The sequence below is a fragment of the Cyprinodon tularosa genome, unplaced genomic scaffold (genome assembly GCF_016077235.1).
Source record: "Cyprinodon tularosa strain WSP-4 unplaced genomic scaffold, ASM1607723v1 ctg385, whole genome shotgun sequence".
Taxonomy (NCBI): Eukaryota; Metazoa; Chordata; class Actinopteri; order Cyprinodontiformes; family Cyprinodontidae; genus Cyprinodon; species Cyprinodon tularosa.
Window position 1 is genome coordinate 1,276,257 of NW_024039102.1, and position 23,082 is coordinate 1,299,338.

At 41.2% G+C, this 23,082-nt stretch overlaps 1 protein-coding gene across 1 annotated transcript in view; it reads right to left on the bottom strand.

The window, feature by feature from the left end:
• Positions 1 to 23,082, bottom strand: part of grin3bb (glutamate receptor, ionotropic, N-methyl-D-aspartate 3Bb) — a 61,507-nt gene that overhangs the window by 1,454 nt on the left and 36,971 nt on the right. The window contains exons 3-8 of the mRNA XM_038297191.1: positions 17,177 to 18,269; positions 14,964 to 15,109; positions 12,215 to 12,330; positions 11,794 to 11,945; positions 706 to 870; positions 530 to 597 (exon numbers count right to left, since the gene is read on the bottom strand). Of these exons, the coding sequence (XP_038153119.1) occupies positions 530 to 597; positions 706 to 870; positions 11,794 to 11,945; positions 12,215 to 12,330; positions 14,964 to 15,109; positions 17,177 to 18,269 (1,740 nt within the window). The remainder of the gene's footprint in view (positions 1 to 529; positions 598 to 705; positions 871 to 11,793; positions 11,946 to 12,214; positions 12,331 to 14,963; positions 15,110 to 17,176; positions 18,270 to 23,082) is intronic.

Consider the following 23,082-nt stretch of genomic DNA (forward strand, 5'->3'; position numbering starts at 1 on the left):
AACAGGGGGGGTTTGGGTATCCTTTATGCTGATGTGTTCAAATGATTCAATTCAGTTTATTTATATAGCGCAAATTCACAACAAATGTCATCTTTACAGTTCACTTTACAGTTCACCAGATCATACAGTCAGATTGATTCAGTTTTCTATCTAAGGAAAATCAGTTGAATGAATCGACTCATTGACTCAAAGGCAATCCCTCACACTAAGCACGCTTGTAGCGACAGTGGAGAGGAAAACTCTCTTTTAACAGGAAGAAACCTCCAGCAGAACCAGGCTCGGTGTGAGCGGCCATCTGCCGAGGCCGACTGGGGTTCAAGGAGACAGAAGCAGAGATACAAAAGGCAGCTAGCTGAAAAAGACGTGTTCTCCTGAGGGGCCTGAAGATGAGCTCAGTGAATTCATGGAAACAAAGTCTGATACTATAATAATAAATACAATCATGTTATTAGAAATGTCACCACTAAAATAAACTACAAATGTTTGGAGTAAAGAACATCATAATCTGGGTTAAACCTGCCAAACTAACCTTTTCTCTTTCTCAGCTCGCTGCTTTTTAACATCCTCATACGTCATGTTGAGAGCTCGGTGGATTTTCTGTCAGACAGAAACATCAGACTCAGTTTTAGGATCAGAAACAGGAGGACCAGGCCAGAGTCACACTGACTTAAGAACACTGAGCTGGAAAAATCATGTGGAACCCACCTGGGAGGTGTGCAGCCAGTACTTTAGGTTCTGTCGGCGGCGGATGTGCGGCAGGACGAGTCGATAAAATCCATGTTCACCTGCGAGGGTCAGCAGAGCTCCGCTCACTCCAACACACAGCAATACAAAGAGTCCTGAGAAGTGACTGATGCCCATCTGCAGAGTCTGGAACACAGAGTGGGATCAGTAAGGTTCCTGAGTCAGCCACCAGGGGGCAGTGTTGCACATATTGTGACTGCTTTCACATGTTCACTGCTGCTGCATGTGAGTGTCTCACTCATGTCTTTTTCTCCAAATCACAATGGGACACTTTGGAGACAGGAGGACAGTATACTATAGAGGCCTGCATGGGGCAGTTAGATCTCATTCATAGCTCCAATTCAGTTCAGTTTATTTCTAAAGCGCCAATTCACGACACATATCATCTAAAGGCACTTTACAGTTCACCAGATCATAAAGTCAAATTGATTAAAAGTTTTCTACCAAAGGAAAACCAGTCGATTGCATCGACTTGTTGAATAGAAGGCAATCCCTCACACTAAGCATGCTTGAAGCGAGAGTGGAGAGGAAAAACTCCCTTTTAACAGGAAGAAACCTCTAGCAGAACCAGGTCATTAAAGGTTAAGTGGAGGATTTTTGCAAATTTCTGAAAAGACCCGCCCTCTCCACTTTAAACAAAATGCACATGCGCAGCACAATCCTATACCCACTCTCGAGAGGTAACGCCTATTAACCAAAACGCATGCGATAGCGTGCACGAGACCATTTCTTTTCGAGCATGCTCCGTTTAAAAGTTGCTGTTTGCATCGCTCACAAAAGCTTACTTTCCAAAAGAAGATTTGCAATTTTTCCACCATGTCAGACTAACCACTGGTATATATCACCAGAATGATTGACAATTAGCAGGACCACTTATTTTGATGATCCACCCAGAAGAAGAACATCCTCCACTATACCTTAAAAAAAGTCGCTTTCAAAGGAGGTAGGCAAACGTCTCCAAACAGTACATGGTGAAGCGGATATCTTGTTATTTCGGTCCACGTTGTTAAAACCATTTTCAAGTGTTTTTAATGGACTGTTTGACTTTATTCTCAACACTATATTTCAACTTTCTTCTTAACATTTCTACTTTACTGACTTTTTAAAGAAGAGGGGGAAAAATTACTCCTTCTCCGAATTTCTTCCTCACCGTGTCCCAAATATTCTGTCATACATTTGTAATAGAAAAAAAACTCTACTTCCTGAACTTCAGCCATCTCTTTTAAAATCAAATAGCCACTTATTTTTTCTTTTGATATCTGTAACTAAAAAGTAAAGAAAATTACCAAAAAAAAAGATACACCTACAACAAACCATAAACTGTTATTTTTCAATCACATCTTTGTTTTTATCAGAGCTCAGTTGGAGGTAGGGCTCCTCTCACCATTAAACACGGTTATCAGTCACCAGATTTTGGCTTCTCTAACAACTGTTAGCATACAGAGTAAAACAGAAGGACTGCATACAGCTCTGAGGTGAACCAGTGGAAGTACACACATGAACAAAACTCTAAGTACCCCTAGAAAAGAAAAAAAAAATCAAATTGCCAACTAATTAGCATCACAGGTGTCTACAGAAATACATAGAAATACAACTTGTCTCAGGAGGTTAGAAAGAAAGGTATAGACCAGGGGTCACCAATGCAGTGCCCATGGGCACCAGGGGGCCTTCAAGGACAACATTGGGTGTGCTCAGAGTCTTCAGAGAATAGAACAACTCGCCTGTGGGCTAAGTTTGAAATGTTATTTTATTCTGTTGCTGTTCTTTTAAAATCATTTATAGAGTATTTCAAAATGACAATGTCTAAAATACAATTAGGGATTTCTTTTGGGACAATAAAGTTAATCTTCTCTTAAGAAACAATAAAATGTGTATAATGAATGAGGTACAACTTGGCATATAAAAAGCAGCGAACCCTGCTCTCCAGAGTGAGTAGATTGGTAACCCTGCCTCCTGCTCTCCTCTATCTTGTCTGCTGTCATGATTCATGCAGCTATTATTTTATCCAAATGAAAACTGGAGAACAGATAAGCAAATCATGGCTTGTCTACAGTAAAAAGAACTGTGATATTTACTTTTGCTATCGCCTTTTTTGGAAACACAGGAAGGAGCAATCAGCTCAGGGAGCTTAGTGCTTGGAAATAAATCTTTCATTCCTTTTGAGACAGCATGAAAAGTCAGCTGAGTACAAAACATAGAGAGGAAAACAACAAGAAAAGGGACAAGAAGAGAGGGACAAAACGTAGAACAAACAATGTATGTCTATTCTATTAAAATTTCTGTATCTGTATAAAGAGTCTGTTTTATGTGTTGTCTTCTCAATTCAGAGGGCCCCCTGCATGGCTTTGCCTAGAGCCCCAGTATTCCTAAATCTGCCCCTGCCTGCTAATCTGACTCCGTCAGATGGATTTGCTCCACATATCCATCTGGAAACCTTCCGTTGAAGTAATTTTGGGAAGGGGCGAAAATACTGGTCAGCTGATTGGCCTATGTTGGTGATAGACAGGCCAAATAAACCAATCAGATCAACGAAGCATATGAAGTACTAACAGAGTGACGACGAAGAGGAGCCAATTGATAGGTCAAACTCTTGCAGAAACCAGTCGGGAGAAGAGCAAAAACATCTTTTCCTCTGAGAAAAGCCTCCAGAGCAGTGTTTTGCTCTTCTTCCAGTGAAGAAATACTCTGTAATTCCGATAAAACTTGCTCGATAGCCACGCTAACGCTAGTTTCATCGGCTGAAGCCGCCATGTTCTTTAGACTGAACTGTCGCGCTTCTCGTTGCGTCACAGCTCAACCCGCCTCAAAGCCAACGCTGATTGGACGTTCGTTTGGTAAACTGCTCCAAATTTTCTTTAACGGAGAGTCTCCAGACTGATTTGCGAGTGAAACCTTGAAAGCTCGCGAGATCAGGATGGTCTCACAAGGCTACCTGCCTGCAGGATCTGTTTCAGAATTACAGGAGTGTTTTGGGAGCATTGAATGGACATGTTCCGGGAGGCTGCAACTGAAAATCAACATCCCAATGTAAAAGACTATGCCGCATCAGTTTATGCATACACCCAGACATGCTTGGAGGATGTCTTTGCAAACAAGATCATTATGGGGCAAATCAGAAACCATGGATTACCAATGGTAATCCAAAAACTAGTAAATAGCCAGTAGTTTAAGAACTCAAAATAGCTTTAAATTACATTCAATTATTAGTCCTTTTCTCCACTGAAAGCCTGAGAATTTGTTTAACCAAGGTAAAAGGAATCCTGGGAATTCCATCAGACATTCTGCAACACCAGAGACAATTATTTAAATCAGTCTGATAAAAACTGAACTACACCCTCAGTCCAGTGGGTGACGGAGATAAAAATGCACAACTGGTTTTACTCTCTAGTGGTTTTACTCTCTAGTGGTTTTACTCTCCAGTCCCATTTAGACACCCTGGCTCTGAATGCTGCAAATTGTAGCATCTCTTCCTTCACCTTTTGTTGGTGCAACAGTTAGAACACTAGCCAAGCTACGAGTAGGAAAATAATTCTGGTCTGTAGTGCTGAATCCACACAGACCTCAGCCTTATTAATATTTTCTCACACACAAAAAATGCACATGGAGGATGCTAATCAAATTAGGACTACAGCCTTACAATAAAAAAAACAAAAGTTATAAAAATGTAACAAACAGCTGAGACTCTGTGTTATAAACCCTAAACATGAAAAGGTGTCACAGAGTACAGGGGAGAAATATGTACTTGTGGTATTCCACTTCATTCAGAACAGGGCCAGCAGTCTCAGCAAAGACTCCCAGACTTCCCTCTTCCCAGACACCTAATCCAGCTCTGCTGGGGAAGCCTGAGGTCCTCCCAGGCCAGCTGAGAGACACAGTCCATTAATTGAATCCTGGATCGTCCCCTAGACCTCGTCCCTGTGAGACATGCCTGGAACACCTCCTGAGAGAGACACAGAGGGTGCGTCAGAAAATATGTCCACGCCACCTCAGCTGACTTTGTCTGATATGGAGGTGATGTGGATCTACTCCAAGCATCTGTAGGCTCACAATCAGAATGAACTTACAGCACAGATGAAGTTTTAAGGATTATGTTATTTCTTAAGAACATATTTAAACATATTTTTTTTTTGCAACAATCACTTAGCCAGATTTATCTACAGTGAGGTTGAATTAACGGCTGCAGTTAAGGGGAATCCGGCTGGGCCAGCAGCCACAGCAGTCTGGCAGTGTGAAGCTGCGCTGCTCCGCAACATCTGAACGCAGATGAGGGTTTAATTTCTTGTTTACATCTTAAAACCTCTTTTGGTGACAAATCAAAGGTATAAAAAAAAATCAGTTTTTACCTTAACTTTCTTTGCTGGTGGAACAGCATCCCTTCCCCTCTAACAATACAAAGGACTTTTTTTTTTTTTTTTTACACCTACTTTTAAATTTAGGTTTAAAGCCTGAGTTAAGCTAAATTCTTCTTTTAAATGTGCATTAAAGTTTGGGACACACAAAAACAAGCAAAGCTGTGATACATTCAGCATCACCAGGCCCCTTTGACCACAAACAAACCTGAGTCATGGTGGGTCAAATGTCTTGCCCAATAACATAACATAACAGCTGCTCTCAGTCCGGGGACTTGAACTGACAAAGGCCAAAACTGTTAAAGGCCAAATCCATCCGTCCTGAGCCACTATCACCCCTTGCTGAAGGAACGAATCCAGTCTAGAGACAGAGAGGTGCTCAGATCAGCCTAAGATCTGAGCCATCAAAACAATAAGATGTTCATCCAGACCATCACAGACTACAAGGCTGCTCCTTTACTCTATCAGGACAACATAGACTTGCTCAACACCATCAATAATTCAAATTTGACACTAAATATGGCTCTACTCCACCACAAACTTCTCCACCCTCCTAATTTATACTGTGTCCGCCTGGAAGAGGTGCTCCAAGAAGCATTTTGATTACCTAAGTTAATATTTACAGCCCAGTAATTAATCTAATGTGTACTTTTGCTAATGTATGCATGTTTATGTAAATATACTAGAAAATAATTAATTAATGTAGAAAGGTATTTAAGTAAATCTTTTTCTTTCTATTGAATTGCTTTGTTAATGTGGATGTTGCAATCGTTTTGTGTACTGTTCATGTAATTTCTATGCTCTAACTCTGCTAGAGTGGCACAACTCCACTACTTCCTGAACTTCAGCCAGCTCCTTAGTTTCCTGTCTTTCATTACTGGAGAGACGTGTCCGACCAATGCAGCTATTATTACTGAAGTCAGATACATCTGGATTGATCAGTCTTTCCAGTAATGAAGACAGAAACAAAGGAGCTTGTGTAACACCAGGAAGTAGTGGAATTGCAAAAATAGCCTGTTCCTCACCAAGTCCCAAATATTCTGTCATACTTTTGTAATAGAAAAATGAAGCACAACTTCCTTTAAAATCAAAAAGCCACTTATTTTTTTCTTTTTGATATCTGTAACTAAAAAGTAAAGAAAATGACCAAAATAAAGATACACCCACAAGCAAACCATAAACTGTTATTTTTCAATCACATCTTTGTTTTTATCAGAGCTCAGTTGGAGGTAGGGCTCCTCTCACCATTAAACAAGGTTATCAGTGACCAGATTTTGGCTTCTCTATCAACTGTTAGCATACAGAGTAAAACAGAGGGTGACAGCATACAGCCCTGAGGTGAACCAGTGGAAGTACACACATGAACAAAATTCTTAGTACCCCTAGAAAAGACAATAAATCAAATTGCCAACTAATTAGCATCACAGGTGTCTACAATCTTGTAATCAGTCAGGGTGACTATATAGGGCTACAGTGCAACTGTGCTGTTTGTTTACATGGTGTGTACCACACTCAACATGGACCAGAAAAAACAAATACAACTTGTCTCAGGAGGTTAGAAAGAAAGGTATAGACCAGGGGTCACCAATGCAGTGTCCATGGGGACCAGGGGGCCTTCAAGGACCTCATAGGGTGCCCTCAGAATCTTCAGAGAATAGAACAACTCGCATATGGGCTAAGTTTTAAATGTTATTTTATTATATTTCATCATAGGGCATTTCAAAATGACAATTTCTAAAATAAAATTAGAAATTTAATGAAACAATAAAAATATATTTATAATGTACAAGGTTTAGGTGAATGCTGCCCCTTGCATTTCATGGGTTAGTAATGGTCGACTTTCCTATGACTCAGTACCCTTGAAGTGACCCTGAGCCTTATAAAGGTTGGTGACCCCTGGAATAGATAAAAATGTTAAAGGTAAAGGCTATATATATTTTCAAACAGTTTAATGTTCCTGTGACTACAGCTGTACATGGGACTGTAGCCAACCTCTCTATTAAGTTGAATTTTGCTGGCTGTCTGTCGTCACCTTGCCTACCATTCATAAATGCTCCAATTGATGTTAATGGCTGTGTATTTCCTTGGAGCTGGACAGAGAGATATGGAAAAGGATGCAATGTTTTTGGGAGTAAGTATTTTGGTCAATTTGAAGCACTAATCAACACTCCTGTGAGCCAGATGAAAAAGGCACTCAGAGTTAAAACAGCAAACGTTCTAAGGATGGTGAGAAGACTCAACATACGAAAAGCAGTAGTCATTGATAACATAGCGGTGCTCAAATACTGTGCTGACCAGATGGCTCTTGTACTCAAAGACATATCTAATGTTTCAGTGACCCTTGCTGTCAACCTATCCTATTTCAAGACTGCAACCATCACAGCAGTAGCCAAAAAACTCACAATTTCATCACTTAGCGATTATTGCCCAGTCGCAGCAGCTCCCATCATAATCAATTGCTTCAAGAGGCTAATAAAAGATCCCATCATTTTAATGCCTTCTTCTTTTGATCCGCATCAGTTTGCTTACTGCTCTGACTGCTCCACAAAAGACACAGTCTCCTCTACGCTCCACCTAGGACACCTATAGAATAACAGCATCAACATGCGAGTGCTGCCTCTGGACTTCAGCTGTGCATTCAACATGATAATCCCCCAGGACCATGCGCTTGTCTGTTTGGGAAGGCAAAAACACATTTATCATCATCTCCTTCAGCAACAGCTCCCCCATGGTTGCGTACTGAACCCACTGCTCTTCCCCCTGATGACCCAAGACCTCTCTACCATGCTCAGAAGGAACCACGTCAAGTATGCAGCCGACACGACATGGTGGGTCTCATCAGGGACAACAGCAAACTGGCCTCCAGAGAGGAGGGGAAATAGTGGACTAGTGCAACACAAGCATCTCATCCTAAACATAAACAACAGAGACAAGATTATCATTGACACCAGAAAAGGTCCGCCAAGTCGCACACCCCTCCACTTATTAATATGGAGCAAGTCAGCAGGATCAATTTACTGGGGATACAGACCACAGACACCTTGACCTGTTCCCTTCACGCCTCTACCCTTGTTAAGAGAGTAGAGCAGCATCAACGCCTTCTGCATCAGATTAGGAGAGCAAATCCCCACCCCATCCCCACCTCACCTCTTTCCGCAGAGGGACAATAGAGAGCATACTGACCAGCTACATCTCTGTCTGGTCTGGGGGCTTCAATCACCCATATCAGAAATGTGTAGAGAGATTGTTAAGGACAGAAAAAAGAAACACTGGGACTGCTCAGCACACATGCTGAACCACTGACATACAACTGTGACCAAAAACAAACATTTTGAACCATAATAAGATAGTACAACCATTGACAGATATGAGGAGCCTTAAACAGAGATGTAGAACCATTAACATGCAAATATAACCCTAAATAGACACCATAAACAAACAAGTGGAATTGTAAATACATTAGTGGAAGTAGTATAAAAGTGGAACCATTAACATGCATAAGTACTGAAAACAGACATGTGAGAAAAAGTACATATAAATGGCACCATATACAGGTTATTCGAACCAATAACATACAACTTAAACCATAAATAGATATGTGGAACCATTGACATACATGCTGATCCATTAACATACAAGTAGAACACTCAAAAGACATGGAGAACCCAAAAAACAGACATGTGGAACTACTGAAAAAACAAGATGAACCCTAAAGAAAAAAGTGGAAACATATAAGTGGTACCATGAAAAAACACATGGAGCCATTAAAAGATATGTAGGATCATTCAAAAATAAGTGAAATTGAAAGAGACATGAGAAACCATTAACATACATTTGAAAATATTAACAGATTTGTTAAACCATTAATATTTAATTTGAACCTTAGACGGACATGTATGACCAAAAACATTCAACTCAGACGTTAACAAGCATGTTGAACCCTAACAACACACGTGGAACCATTAATTAACATATAAGTGAAATCATAAATATACAAGTGGAACTCTAGGTAGATATAAGTGTTGGGTTTAAATCCAGAGAAATGTGAATTTAAAAGATTAAGAGGACGAAATGATCAAACATAGACAGGGATTTTGTCAACCTCTGCATAGGGGAGTGTTAGAGTGATAATTATAAAATTATTGTGTGGACATATGAAACATTGAAAGAAAAAGGATGCTACATTTCTATGCTGTGTCAACCACAAGGGTCATAAACTTTTATGACCTCCAGTCAGAATCACACGGTTGTGTGACTTCCATCCAGCCAGTTGGTCAAATTACACTATCTTGTTACCTGCATCCCCCCAGATAATCATTACTGGGTCTTCTGTTTAAGGCACACCCTATGATGTTGTAAACTGTTAATAAAAGGCTTTGCTATGAAGGGATCTGTGTGAGAAGGTGCTGGTTTTCCGAGCCAGCAGCTTCTCTCCACCCTGCGGACACTGACGTCAAAAAACCCTGTCTCTGTGTTGATCATTTCCTTTTAATCTTTTAAACTCACATTTTTCTGGATTAAAACCCAAAAGGGAGAAAGACTGCTGGCTCAAAACCAGCACCGTTTCACTCAGATCCCTTCACAGCAAAGCCTTTTATTAACAGTTTACAACATATTAGGGTGGGCCTTAAACAGAAAACCCAGTAATGATTATCTGGCAGGATGCAGGTCATAGGACAGTGTGAAATGACCATCTGGCTGGATGGAAGTCACACAACCGTGTGACTCTGCCTCATGACCTACTGGACGCAGGTCATAAAAGTTTATGACCCTACTGATTGAATCACAGGATAGAACCAGAACCAGAATATTTCATATGCCCATACATTAATTTTATAATTATCACTCTAACAATAAGTAACCAAAAAAAGACCCATGCAATCCTTCAAGAGACATTTTATACCATCGATAGACACGTGGAGCCTTGGAAAGAACCATTGTTGGAACCATTACCATACAAGTGGAATTCTGAACAAACGTGAAACCAAAGACATACGAATGGAACCATGGAGAGAAATGAGAAACGTACAAACAGACATGTGGAACCACTGACAGATGTCTGAAACAAAAAACATTCAACTCGAACCAAACAACTAAGTTGGACCTACATACAAGTGAAAGCCTGAATATAAAACCAGACCTGCTGAACCAGTTCAACCATGAATATACAAGCAGAACCCTGACAGACATCTAAAACCATTGACAGAAACAAGGAACCCTGAAAAGACATTTAAAACCATTATTATAGAAGATAAATTCCAAACAAACATATGAAAACAAAACATACAACCATGGAAGGTAGATGAGGAATCTTAAAAAAGATAAGTGGAACCATTTTCATATAGGTGGAACCATTAACATACAAATGAAACCAAAAAACAGACACATGGAACTTTCAGATACAAGTGGAACACTGTGGAGTCATTAACACAAGAGTGAAACTTTCTGCAATCACATGGAACCATTTACATACAACTCGAACAGATATGTAAACAGATATGTGGAACTTTGACATTCAAATGGAACCCTGGACAGACATCTGGTACCATAACCGGACATGTGGAACCAAAAAAGATACAAATGGAACAGTAAACAGACACTTGAAGAGTCTGACAGACCTTCATCTATTTACATACAAGTAACAAACACTTGGAACTGTGAACATAAAAGAGTAATTATTAATGTAGAAGAACCAAAGAAACAGACATGAGAAACAACTGACTGACATGTGGAACCTTAAATGTACAAGTGGAACCACATACAATCGAAACCCAAAGAGAAACATGGAACTATCCAAGAGGAACGCTAAACAGTCCTGTAGAAATATTAGGATGAATGTGAAACCATAAGAGTCACATTGAACCATTTACGTAAAACTCAAAACAGTAACATATAAGTGGAACCATTGAAATACAAGTGGAATCCTAGATAGATGTATATAACTGGAAAAAAAAACAGATCTGTACAACCACTGACAGATATGTGAAACCATAAATATACCAATGGGACCCTCAACAGAAACGTGGGACCCTAAACAGACAGGATATGCCTGGGGAACCATTGACTTACGAGTGATAATGGCTCATCATGTATGTCATTATCAAATGAGTGAAACCCTAAACAAATAATTTAAACTGATAACAGAAATGTGGAAACAAAAAACATATGAATTAATTTAGGAACAGCCATGTAAAATCCAAAACCATAGAGGTGGAAACATAAATAGGCACGTGGAACACTAACACAAGTGAAACTATTAACATACAAATCGAAGCATAATCAGACACTCAAAACCATTAACATACAACTGGAACCCTAAAGAAACATGTGGAGCCATTAACAGACATGAGAAACCTCCCCCCCACCCCCCAAAAAGAAACCAATACCATAGAAATTGGAACCTTTAACAGAAACGTTCAATTATTGTCATATCTATGGAACTCTTGACAGACACCTGAAACCATTAACATACAAGTAAAATTCTAAACAGACTCGTGGAACCATTATAGTATAAGTGGAGCCAAAACAAACATGTGGATCCCTAAACAGACACATGGGACCATAAACAGACATGTATAGCCAAATAACAGACATATGGAACCAATAACATACAACTAGAACCATAATGAGACAAATGAGACACTAAGCAGACATGAGGAACTTTCTACAGACATGGTTTGAGGACACCTCAAGGACTGACCTCTGTGACGGCGAACACTCGGTTCCCACAAGGAACTACTTTGTACCACTTGTCATGCAGCAAGTCCATGTAACCTTCTGACTTGTACCTGCTGATGAACTCAGAGATGTTGGAACTCAGAGGAGAGTTCTGGGGTAGTCCGATACCGTAACCTGGCAATGACACATAGTAAGATCAGTCATAATCAACAGCACCAGTACTCTATTAGTATTAGACTGCTAATGGAGCTAATGCTTAGTGGGACAGTATCGATTGTAAAACATGGATTGGAGGTACAGCTTTAGATTCATTGGGGATTTCCATGAATTCTCTTTACTTATTAATTGGGAGGCTGGCAGTACCCTGTCAAATAAAAGTAAATTATTGGACAAGTTTCATCTCTCTGATTGGACTATCCTCTGAATCTCAAGGACAGACGCACCTTCGATGGCGAAGGGTTTCCCAACGGTTGCCAGTTTACAGTCTGCATCGATGGAAACTTCGTAATCCAGGAGGGCTTTGTCCATGATGAAGGCATCCAACTGAGGAGGATCTGTCCTACAACCCAGAGAGACATGGTTATACGATGCTCTAGATACTCTGTTAGTAATTTTGAGGATCAGAAACACATCATGGGTCCGTTTCAAGAAGCAGGTTTAACAAATTCAGATTTTACTTTGCCACTCTTAATTGATCTAGCCAGGAATGCCAGGAACTCTAAGTTTTCGCTTTCACAATGACTGCTATGAATTAGTTGAATCAACTCTAAGTAGGTCCACTCAGAGTTGAACAAGTGTGTAACGATTATGAAAAGCCATTATCAGCGTGGACTAGATTTGACGAATCACCATGACAACAGGCAACAGGAAGGGCCTGTTTCACCCCACTGAGACTAGAGATTTTAATGAAAAAAAAAAAAATGGAGAATGTGTCTAAAATACAGAGAAACAGCACTACAGCTGTAAAGGTGAGGAAGATGGCGAAGGAGTGTTGCTCGAGTTAACGTGCAAGTTTATATGAATTCCCTGTGGCAGACCTTTTTACATTTATAAAGAGCACTCTCATCCAGAGTCCTGCATGGGTTGGATTTTTCAAAACTATAACTGCCCGCCCCCGTTGGGGTCAGAATTGAGACCCGACCCATTACCAACAAGTATTCCCATTTAAAACCTGGCCGGTATTGTGTGGATCGTTAAATGACAAAATGCAACCCGACAAATGATCACATACTGTATACACAGCCAATAACAGAGGCAGAAAAGATTATTGCCTCCAGTACGCGCTGCGCTCACAGATTAAGAGTTGTAAATTAGCTGAAGCGAGAAGGTTTGCCTCGTTGCCTAAAAAATTACTGTTATCTGGATATTCTTGAATCAATTATTTTTTTTAAGATGTAGAGTTAATAGATAAAAATTTTTAAATAAGTTCAATTCCTGCTGTAACTCTATGATACCCGCATTTTGTTCATATATACCCATGCTCGCAATAATATATATATTTTTTTGTCTACCTGTAGATGTACGTTTGTTTTTTTTTGTCTACCTGTAGATGTACGTTTTATACGGCTACCCGACCCAGTTGCAGGGCTCTCTTCTCTGTTGTTCCATTTGTGGATCACTAAAATCAGATTCTTCCTAATCACGACCCCACTCCTAGACTGAACTGTAAAAATGAATATTTTACGTTTTTGCAGAAAGTAAATAAAACAAACTTATACTAGTAAGTTTTACATACCTAGAAATGTTTACGCATTTTAATTGGTCACTTTGATATTTATCAGCCTAATTGAATATGTATTTATGATATCTGAAATACATTTCTTAATAGTGAGAATAAAACAGGATGACCGCTACCACAGGAATATGGAGATCTGAAATTAATTTCTAGACATCCAGAATGTTTATTCTAGATGTGAATAATGTCATTTTGTTTGAAATATCATTTTGACAAGGCAAAAATGTTTCAGATATAAGGAATATATATCCAGTAAAACTAATACATATCCAAATAGCGTGCCATAGCCTGCTAAAACCACGATAACATTTTATTTCTAGTTTATTTCTTGAATTGCAATGGATCAAGATATTACCTATTCATATACCTGTGCATCATCTCATGGCATTCCTCCTCATGTCATTTCTGCCTTCCATTACACATTAAATACTAAAGCCAGGCATACACTGTTCAAAATTCTCAATCGTTGCACACAGCTACAGCTCAAACTGTATGAGGAAACTGCATGGTTTAAAAGTTCTTGGGATCTAAAAACCACACAGCGTCGAGAGATGGCGCTCGTCAGACTGGTCAATCTGGAAGAAGAACTCCCTTGTTTGCACATACGCAGTGCTTGAGGTCCTGGTAAATCGGCTCATAGCTCTGCTTCAACAGTAAGATTTGCGACAGCTGAGTGAATTTTAAAGGTGTTTGACTTTCTCCTGACCTTACGATTCCTGATCAGGAGGTGGTCTGGAGAGGCTGATCGCTTCTCGTTGCACACTGGAGAATTGTCCCGAAAAGGGCAAAAAAGTTTAAATGGCCGTTTGCAGCTGCTTCGGATTTTATCATCCCAATAAATGATCGTTATTAGTGTTTATCAGTCCCATAGAATAGCTTCAGATCGTGCCAGTTGGCTCAGTAGGTTGTTATCACATAGTCAATCCCAATCTTAAAGGTAATTCCTTTTCTCCCTGTGGAATTAATTCATCATTTTATGTATAATCTGAAAATTATTTCAGTAGTTCTTCATGTACTCTAAAAATAAATTCATAAACATAAAATGATCTACATGTTTCTCATATTAAACAAACAAAAAATAAATAAGACTCATATCCTTTAAACTCTGTTGTAGAATCCTCTTCCTATAAATATTTAATTATCTTTGAATTAATGCTGATCATTCTTTATTAAGACCTTTGTCAAAGGCCATGCAATGTTTGTTTTTTTAAGAACAAAACTACATAAAATTCTCCTGACTAAACCAGGTTAGCTCTGGTGAGAATGTTATTAAAGTGACTGAAACAGTGGCTGAGTGAACGCTCTTTGTGAAACAGAAAACTCCAGGTTTCCCACATTTCGGGTTTAGAAAACAGAGTTAACTTTTCAGTAAACCTGCCTTGTGAAACGGATCCCATATTTGCAACAAAACCACAGATCTTCCTGAGTCAAAATGAAGACACTTGTTAGACTCTTACTTTAGGGTGGCAACACCGTCAGGCGTTGTCGGTTCGTTGAAGCGTCGCATGTACTCGTGCATTTCTGGGAAGCTCTTCTTCATGTAATCTTCCGCGCTGCTCTCTCTCACCGTACCAAAGCGGAAGCCATGTGATGGGTGGTGCAACTGGACACAAACAAAGAACAAACATAGAAAGAAGAAAGAATACCTGTTCTGAGGCAGAACTAAAGTTAGTTTAAGGACTACAGTATACAATGTGAGAAGAGAAAACACAACAATGAGTTTGAAATAGGATTAAATTTATTTAAACTGAATAAGTCACTTTAAGAGAGCATTGAGATATGAAATATATGAAGATATGAAAGTATCCAGTATCCAGTGCAAGCTGAGCTGTTTGGTTAATGTGAGCTCTGGGATCGTCCATTGGTGAGATCTAAAAGTTTGCATATTGTCTAAAGAGACAAATCTGCCGAAAATACATTTTTACAACCAGAATGTTTGCGAAATCTTCCATATTAGACAAAAAACTACCAATTCCCCCTGATTAAGAACTAGTTGAGCCCAAAACATCCACTCCATTACCGCCAAATCCATAACAATCTGATCCAAAACCCTGGTTGGAGAACCTTCAGATAAAGCGTCACTTATTCCAAAACCATCCTTCACCCTTATTACTAATTTTTGTTCCAACACTTTTTTTAATCACTGTGCAGGTAAAAACACTACTGATGCCAATACATATTTTATGCTGATGACTATGTAGTTTATGACAATTTATTTTACTGCCATGCTGTTCCTGAGGTGCTTGAGTGTCTGCAGCTTTTGTTATTCTTCTCATTCTGAGTTGTTCCATCTCAGATTTACCCTAAAGGCTGAAAAGAACAAGGTCAAGAATTCTCACTCCACACTGTAATACTGTGATGCTTAAAGGTCACCTGACTGCTATTAGCAGTCCACAGACTCATGTGTACATTTTTATTCTCTCACTAAGATAGTCCATAAAAAGATCTCTCCCTTAGGACTTTCATTTTTTCAGGCGCCCCGTTAATACGATCAGAGCTTGTTTAATACCGATTACCCAGTGATTCCACATCCTCCACTACTGTATGTCTCAGTTCTTTCTCTGTGTGCTCCTTATAAGCAATGCCTGTTACATCCTCTGTAACACAGTTGAGCTCCACTCCAAATTCCCTCCAATGTGAAGAGAGCCTGTGTGAGAGATGCCATTAGAGCCAAACGAACCGAATTGACAAAGAACGACAGAGAGGGGATCCATCCATGCTGACATTTGGAGAGGTCAGAGAATGTGGAACTGCTCCCATTAATTTACTGCTGTAAATGAGACGATGGATCTCAATACGACAACCTGTATAAAAAAAGTAAAGTAAAATAAATTATAGATACTTATTTGGAAGATCTGTCAGGATTACAGTAAGTAGAAGCTACCTTTCTTATGCACCATGCCTTGAGACCTTCTATAGATGCCTATAATATACTCTGTCACATGTTAAACAATGATGCTAACTGAGTTTCTGTCTGTGGGGATGTCCTGCTCCTATCATAAGTCCAACCTTTCTTCTGCGATGGGCCCTGTAGTCGTCTGTAAGATGTTTCCACCTACATCTGGTAACAGCACAACATGTCCAATTTTTATGTTCCTAGAAAAGGCTAAAACATGACCACTGTGCTTCAGACATCTCTCTCTCTGGAAAGGTTGGAGAGAGGAGTGCATCGCTGCAAGCCAATGTTCATGCAGCAGCCGCAGAGCTTCATTCTCTGCACATTAAAGGATAAAAGCTCTTCACACACAGATGGACGTCCAATTAAAGCCCTTTGAGCTCCCAGCAGCTCCCGGCTGTACAAACACTCAGCTCCGTGCTTCATGCTTCATTTGGCTGCTGAATTAAAGTGTGATTAGAGCAGAGCAGGTGATCCCGAGAACAAATTTAATCTGCAATTGGTCCAGAACAGAACCAGTGGAGTGGAGTGACTCAACTATCAGATCACCTTCATCATCAAACAGAAAGCTTTGAATGAACTGACTGTGAAGCATTGAGCTGAAGTTCCAAGAAGTTCCACTCACCCAGTTCTGACTCTGAAAATATAATTATATGTAAACTGGTTACTGACTCTTACCTGCAGGTTTTCTACAGCCCAGAAAATGGACAGCTGATTGATTTAAGGCTAGGAACCGAAGCATGTAGCCTGTGCAAGATGCTTTAACTCTCTCACCTTGGTATCATGGATTCCTGAAACCTCCTCAAAGGTCTTTTCCCCCACCATGACGGCGGCGAGGTTGGCAGTGTAGCTGGACAGTACCAGCAGGCAGAAGATAGCCCACAGGTTCATCAGAAAGCGGCCTGTCCAACACTTTGGAGTCTTGGAGGACACAGTGCGCCCAAACAGGATGGCATAGCACAGATTCAAAGCAGAAGAATAGGAGAACACCCTCATCCTATTGCGACCATGAGGCGTCATCCCAAATGGACTCTTCCACTCATACAGAGTCAAGAAGAGCGCCGTGATGTGAAGCGCCAAGAAGATACCCACCCACATTGACCAATGCAGGGGCCACATGAAGGCACCAATGGGAGCTGCGGTGTCCTTACTGCGTACCAGGATGCCCAGACTTGTCGAGAAGAAAGGCGAGGTGAAGTCAATCACGCGGCTGCGGGCAGAGTTGATGCTGAAGGAGGTGACGGCCATGTCTGCCAGACCATTCAGGAGATCCCCCACCAGCCCAGTCCAGCGACCCCCTTTCCACGCACCGTACTTTCCATCTCCGACGATATAAAGGTCGAAGTCGAAGCCTAGGTCCTCGGCAAGCTTCTCCAAGAGGTCAATGCAGTAACCATAGCAACATTTCTTATATTCCAGAGGCAGTGAGCTGCCATTCCCAGCTGCCAACTCCCTGAAGTACTGCTCCAGAATCTCTGAATTGTTAGTGCCAGCGTCGAGGCAGAACTGGCCTGCAGGGCAGCTAGCATCAGCGTCCACATCCCTTGTGAAAACGAAGGGATGCTCCACCAGGGTCACCACCCGGACCCGAGTCCCCGCCACAGGCATCCCGGGCCGCCAGCGGCCTCCGCTCCTCCCACTGAACGACTCTATCCGGCGTCGGGGTTTAGGACCCTGCCACACCTCCTGGTCCTCAACCTGCAGCTGGCCCCCCTCCCAGCTGCCAACCGTCACCCAAGCGGGCTGCCCCAGTGGATCCCGACGCAAGCTCCAGATGTGGAACCGCTGCTGGGTCAGCACCAGAGAACAGTTGTGATCAACTCGAACCGGACCAGTGAGTCCGGAGAAGGAGATGTTTGCCAAGAACCTGCAGGAGAAAAAAAAAACAGCAGTTGGTCATGAAGAAGACATTAGGTCTTGTTTTTTTTGTTAACGGGCCGCCATTTCAGTTTCAGTTTATTTATAAAGCGCCAATTCACAACACATGTCATCTCAAAGCACTTTACAGTAATCAAATCATACCGTCAAATTTATTCAAAGTTTTTCTATCTAAGGAAAACCAGTTGATTCCATCTACTCATTGACTTGAATGCAGCCCCACCAATGAAAATGGAATGTAACCAGGGATCAAACCCAAAATGGGTTTCTATCAGTAGCAAGTTAAATGAAGAGCATAGTGGCAGTTAATTAAAAGATCCTGTCATCTAAAACCAGTTTTTAATCATTCTGTGTTGACAGCCTCTTTAACGTGAATCCCTTCTAGACTTTAGAAGGAGAAACTAAACGTCTCAACTCTACTTCTAAAGACATTTTCTTGGCATTAAAAATCTAATTAAGGATAACAGCAAAGCTGATTACCTTGTAAAACATCTCTGGCTGCAGAGGCAATAATCCTTTTACATTTTCATGTATTTCAGTTTCAGTTATTTATTGAGCATCAATGCAGAACAGCCTTCTAAAAACATAACACACTGATCCAGTATAAAGAAATATGCATCCAGTTCGGTCATGCAGACAGATTCCAAGGCAGGATCATCTCTGTGTCTGTACTATCACTGGGATTGACTTCATAGATTCCTCTGATCGGATGAAGAATGACATAAAAACCTTTGATTGGTTGGGGAAGCAGCCCTCTGGGGTACTTTGGTCAACTTAGTTTAAAGTGAACCCTAAATAAATCAGCATCAGCTTTATTTGGCAGATATGTGTACACATGAGGAATTTGACCCTGAATTGTACAATGCCTACAATATGTTTACTTATGTAATAACAGTTTAAAACAACAGAGTACAAAGCAGTACTTAAATTATTAAATGCATAATAAATTATATGAAACAAAGGCTGAACAGAGGTACATTTGCTGGGTTATTGTACAGGAGTTCCTGACACTGTGAGTCTGTCATGATTCTGCCCTTTCCGGACTTTTTGGTTCTGTTTACGTTTTCTTTTTTGGTTCTCAGTTATGCTTTATTTTTTGTTATTCTGTGTTTGTGAAGATTTATATCAATGAATCTGAAGTCTTAGTTTTACTTTCCCTTGTTACTTTTTCACTTACTTCTTTTCAGCACTTCTGGTATTATTTATTCCTTGTTCTAGTTTTAGTTGTAGTCATTAGTTTTATTTCCTTGAGCTTCATTTAAGTTCTTTCCCAGTTACGGTCAGATCCGGTTGATTTCTTGGGTAATTCTTGTTGTTATTTGTCCAGGGTATACTCTGCCTTGCCCATAGACTGCCGGAGGTAGCACCGGCCCCACCGCCACCCTGACAAGGTATAAGCGGTAAACGATGGATGGATTTTTTTGTTGCCCCCTAGTGTCCCTTTCCTTTTCCCTTAGCTCCTTTTTAGTTTCTTCTGTCCCCTATCAGCTTATTCGCCCATTCATTGTTTTTATCTCCCACATATACGCAGCTCCTGTGTAGTTCCTCTTTAGTGGATTCTGTTCATTTTGCATGTGTGTTCCTCCCAAGTGTCTCCTCGTTTAGGGTTCTAAGTTCCCTGCCAGTTCAGTCTGGATTTTTGCTTCTGTTGCCACCAACTTCATAATTAAACCTACAATAAACCACCTCTGCTTCTGTCTCTGCATCTGGGTCCTCTACAAACATGCCCTTAGTGTTTTAGACCTAATAGCAGACCAAGAAATTGAGAAGTCATGGAATTAATTGTTCTGGTCTGTCACTTTGTCGTTGATCCAATTACTCTCTGCTTCCCACTATTATTGCTCAATCAGCACACCTGTGCCACTCCCGCTTACTCTCATCAGCGTTCAGTCCTCCCAACTGTGATTTAGCCTTTTTAATCAAGCATTATACCTGTTGATGGGGCCAGATCATTGAAAACCCTTGGTTAGTAGATGTCCTGCATACTTTTTCGCCAGATTTCCTGTTTGTGATCCTTTTTCTGCCCTAAGTCTTTCTTGCCTTTGTCTCACCCATACCAGACCTCGCTGGGTTTTCTGATTTCAGGGTATCAAATACGTTTCTGCCTCCTGACCACTGCCTGTCACCTAGCCCCCTGATCTGTAAGCTTGATTTTGCCTCCTCGGTTCCGACACTGTCTCTGTCGCAAGATTTCAGATTCAGGGTCCTCTGTCTGGCATTTCACAGTAACTTGTAAATTCAAGGCGACATTCACTTCTATAATTTAAAGGTACACTATGCAACCGGTGTTGATTTTCCAGTGAGGCTCCCTCCAGAGGGCGAAAGTAAAAGTGCACTGTCGTAAATATGTCCCAACTGTGATTTAGCCTTTTTAATCAAGCATTATACCTGTTGATGGGGCCAGATCATTGAAAACCCTTGGTTAGTAGATGTCCTGCATACTTTTTCGCCAGATTTCCTGTTTGTGATCCTTTTTCTGCCCTAAGTCTTTCTTGCCTTTGTCTCACCCATACCAGACCTCGCTGGGTTTTCTGATTTCAGGGTATCAAATACGTTTCTGCCTCCTGACCACTGCCTGTCACCTAGCCCCCTGATCTGTAAGCTTGATTTTGCCTCCTCGGTTCCGACACTGTCTCTGTCGCAAGATTTCAGATTCAGGGTCCTCTGTCTGGCATTTCACAGTAACTTGTAAATTCAAGGCGACATTCACTTCTATAATTTAAAGGTACACTATGCAACCGGTGTTGATTTTCCAGTGAGGCTCCCTCCAGAGGGCGAAAGTAAAAGTGCACTGTCGTAAATATGCTCAGCTGTTCTCCTGGTTTCTCCGTCAAGCCAGGCGCGGTTGTTTTGAGCTTAGCAGCGAATGACTAACGCTGCGTTCACACTGGATGTAGCTGGCGCGACAGAAGCAGCGAGTTTACATGCAAAGGTCCCGCGGCGCGTTTTGAGCTGCAGGCGCAGCACGTCTGAGCGGCTGCAGCAGCGCGTCGGGTGCGTTTAACGCAGGGAGAGAGACACAGCGCTGATGATCACTGCTCTTAAACAGTTTATTGACGCCTAAATTAACTTAAAATGCAGAAATCTGCCGGCAGAATATGCAGTTTGGATTATTTAGATGAAAACCACCTACCAGCTGCCGCGGTGAACCGCTGCTGATGAAGGGATCCATACTGTCGCCGCATCCCTGGTATGTGGGGGTCTGAGCGGCTCCGACAGAAAAAATATTGAAGGCAGGATAATAATCTGAATGAACTGACTGCACTGATTACGTTTTCAGGTGTATTTTCTCACTTAAAAACATATTAAAACTACTTTATTCCCACTGATCACAGCAAATATAGCTGCAAGGCAGAGAAAGGATAGTGAAGCTCCGCCCAGCTCGCCTCAGACACACTTTTGCAGCCAGAGCAGCAAAGCTGCTTCAGCCGCGCGTCAGTACTAACTGGTACAAGCAGCAAAAATGAAGCAGCAGATGCGATTTTGCTGCTTTTGCTGCGTGAACGTAGCATAACTGCACAAAGATTGCCACTGTGCTAGCAACGAGAATGCTTTTAACTGGGGGGTGTAGCAGTTCTCGCCGTAAAGCAAGACTGACTCTCACGAGACTTCTGAGCCTGTGGGTGCGGGTCGGTGCTCCTGCAGTTGCAAGTGCAGTATTTCCCCCACAGACCACCAGGGCGGCCGAGAATACCTTTGTTCAACCTGAAATGACTCATTTAATCATCCATAACGTTATGGAACACATTAATTAACTGAAAAATGTTGCATAGTGTCCCTTTAAAATAGTCTGGATCATGGAACCAAAATATTTTCAATCAGGTATGTGTCATACCCGTTGATTTTCTAACAACACCTTTTAGCTTAGTTAGCACTTGTGTTTAAGTGGAGCTCAGGTTGCCATTAAATGGCTGATCTGGATTGGATGCAGCAGATAATAAAGGGCAGTTTTCTTTTTTTCCGTCAGTCCTGACTAACCAATGTAGTCCGTTCCTTCATTTTTCATGACAAATCCAAACCAGGCAGTGATGGATGAGTAGAAGAGAGACTGGATGATGGTTGAATACACCTGATCAGCAGGCCCGGCAGACAGAGGGCTGGTGCGTTCCCCAGGGTAAGTTGATTAAAGTCTTTGACTGTTATGCTGTGGACCTGGGTGCAAAACAATGGTTGAGTAATCAAAGGGAATTAGGAAAAAAGACTTGGCCGAGATGACTGTTATGTCATTAATGAACTGAAAGAGATTGACTGAGTCCCCTAAGTTGCAGTCCCTGGTTGAGAAAGAGGACAGTGGGGAGAAAACACAACCCTGAGGGATGCCAGTGTTGACAGTTCAAGTGCTGGATGTGATGTTCCCCAGCCTGTTAATCAGGACGTTTTTTGATCCACCATCAGGTGAAGGCTGGTACAATTAGCTGAGGGAGGGTTGGATCTGTGGATGTCTGGCAGCTGTTCTGCCCAGACTTTCAGACCATCTTGATCTATTGTCTCTACATCTTCTTTACAAAGCATGGATGCAGGAGAAGAGTCTGCAAGATGAGGTAGAAGCATAGCTTAGCCGTGAATTAGGGTTTTTGATTTTTATTTGAGCTGTAGGTTTTAATCTGTTTCCACATGTCCTGACAAAAACAGATATAGGAGGTGACAGCATCATCTAGTGGAATGAAAAATGTATAGCCAACGTAGAGACAGCCATCCTCAGGGGAAGTAACGTTTGTAAAGCTGTTGGGAATTCAGGTTCTCTTAAGGACTCCAGGCCAGGAGGGGGCCCTAATCAGCTATAATGTCTGCTACCATAAACC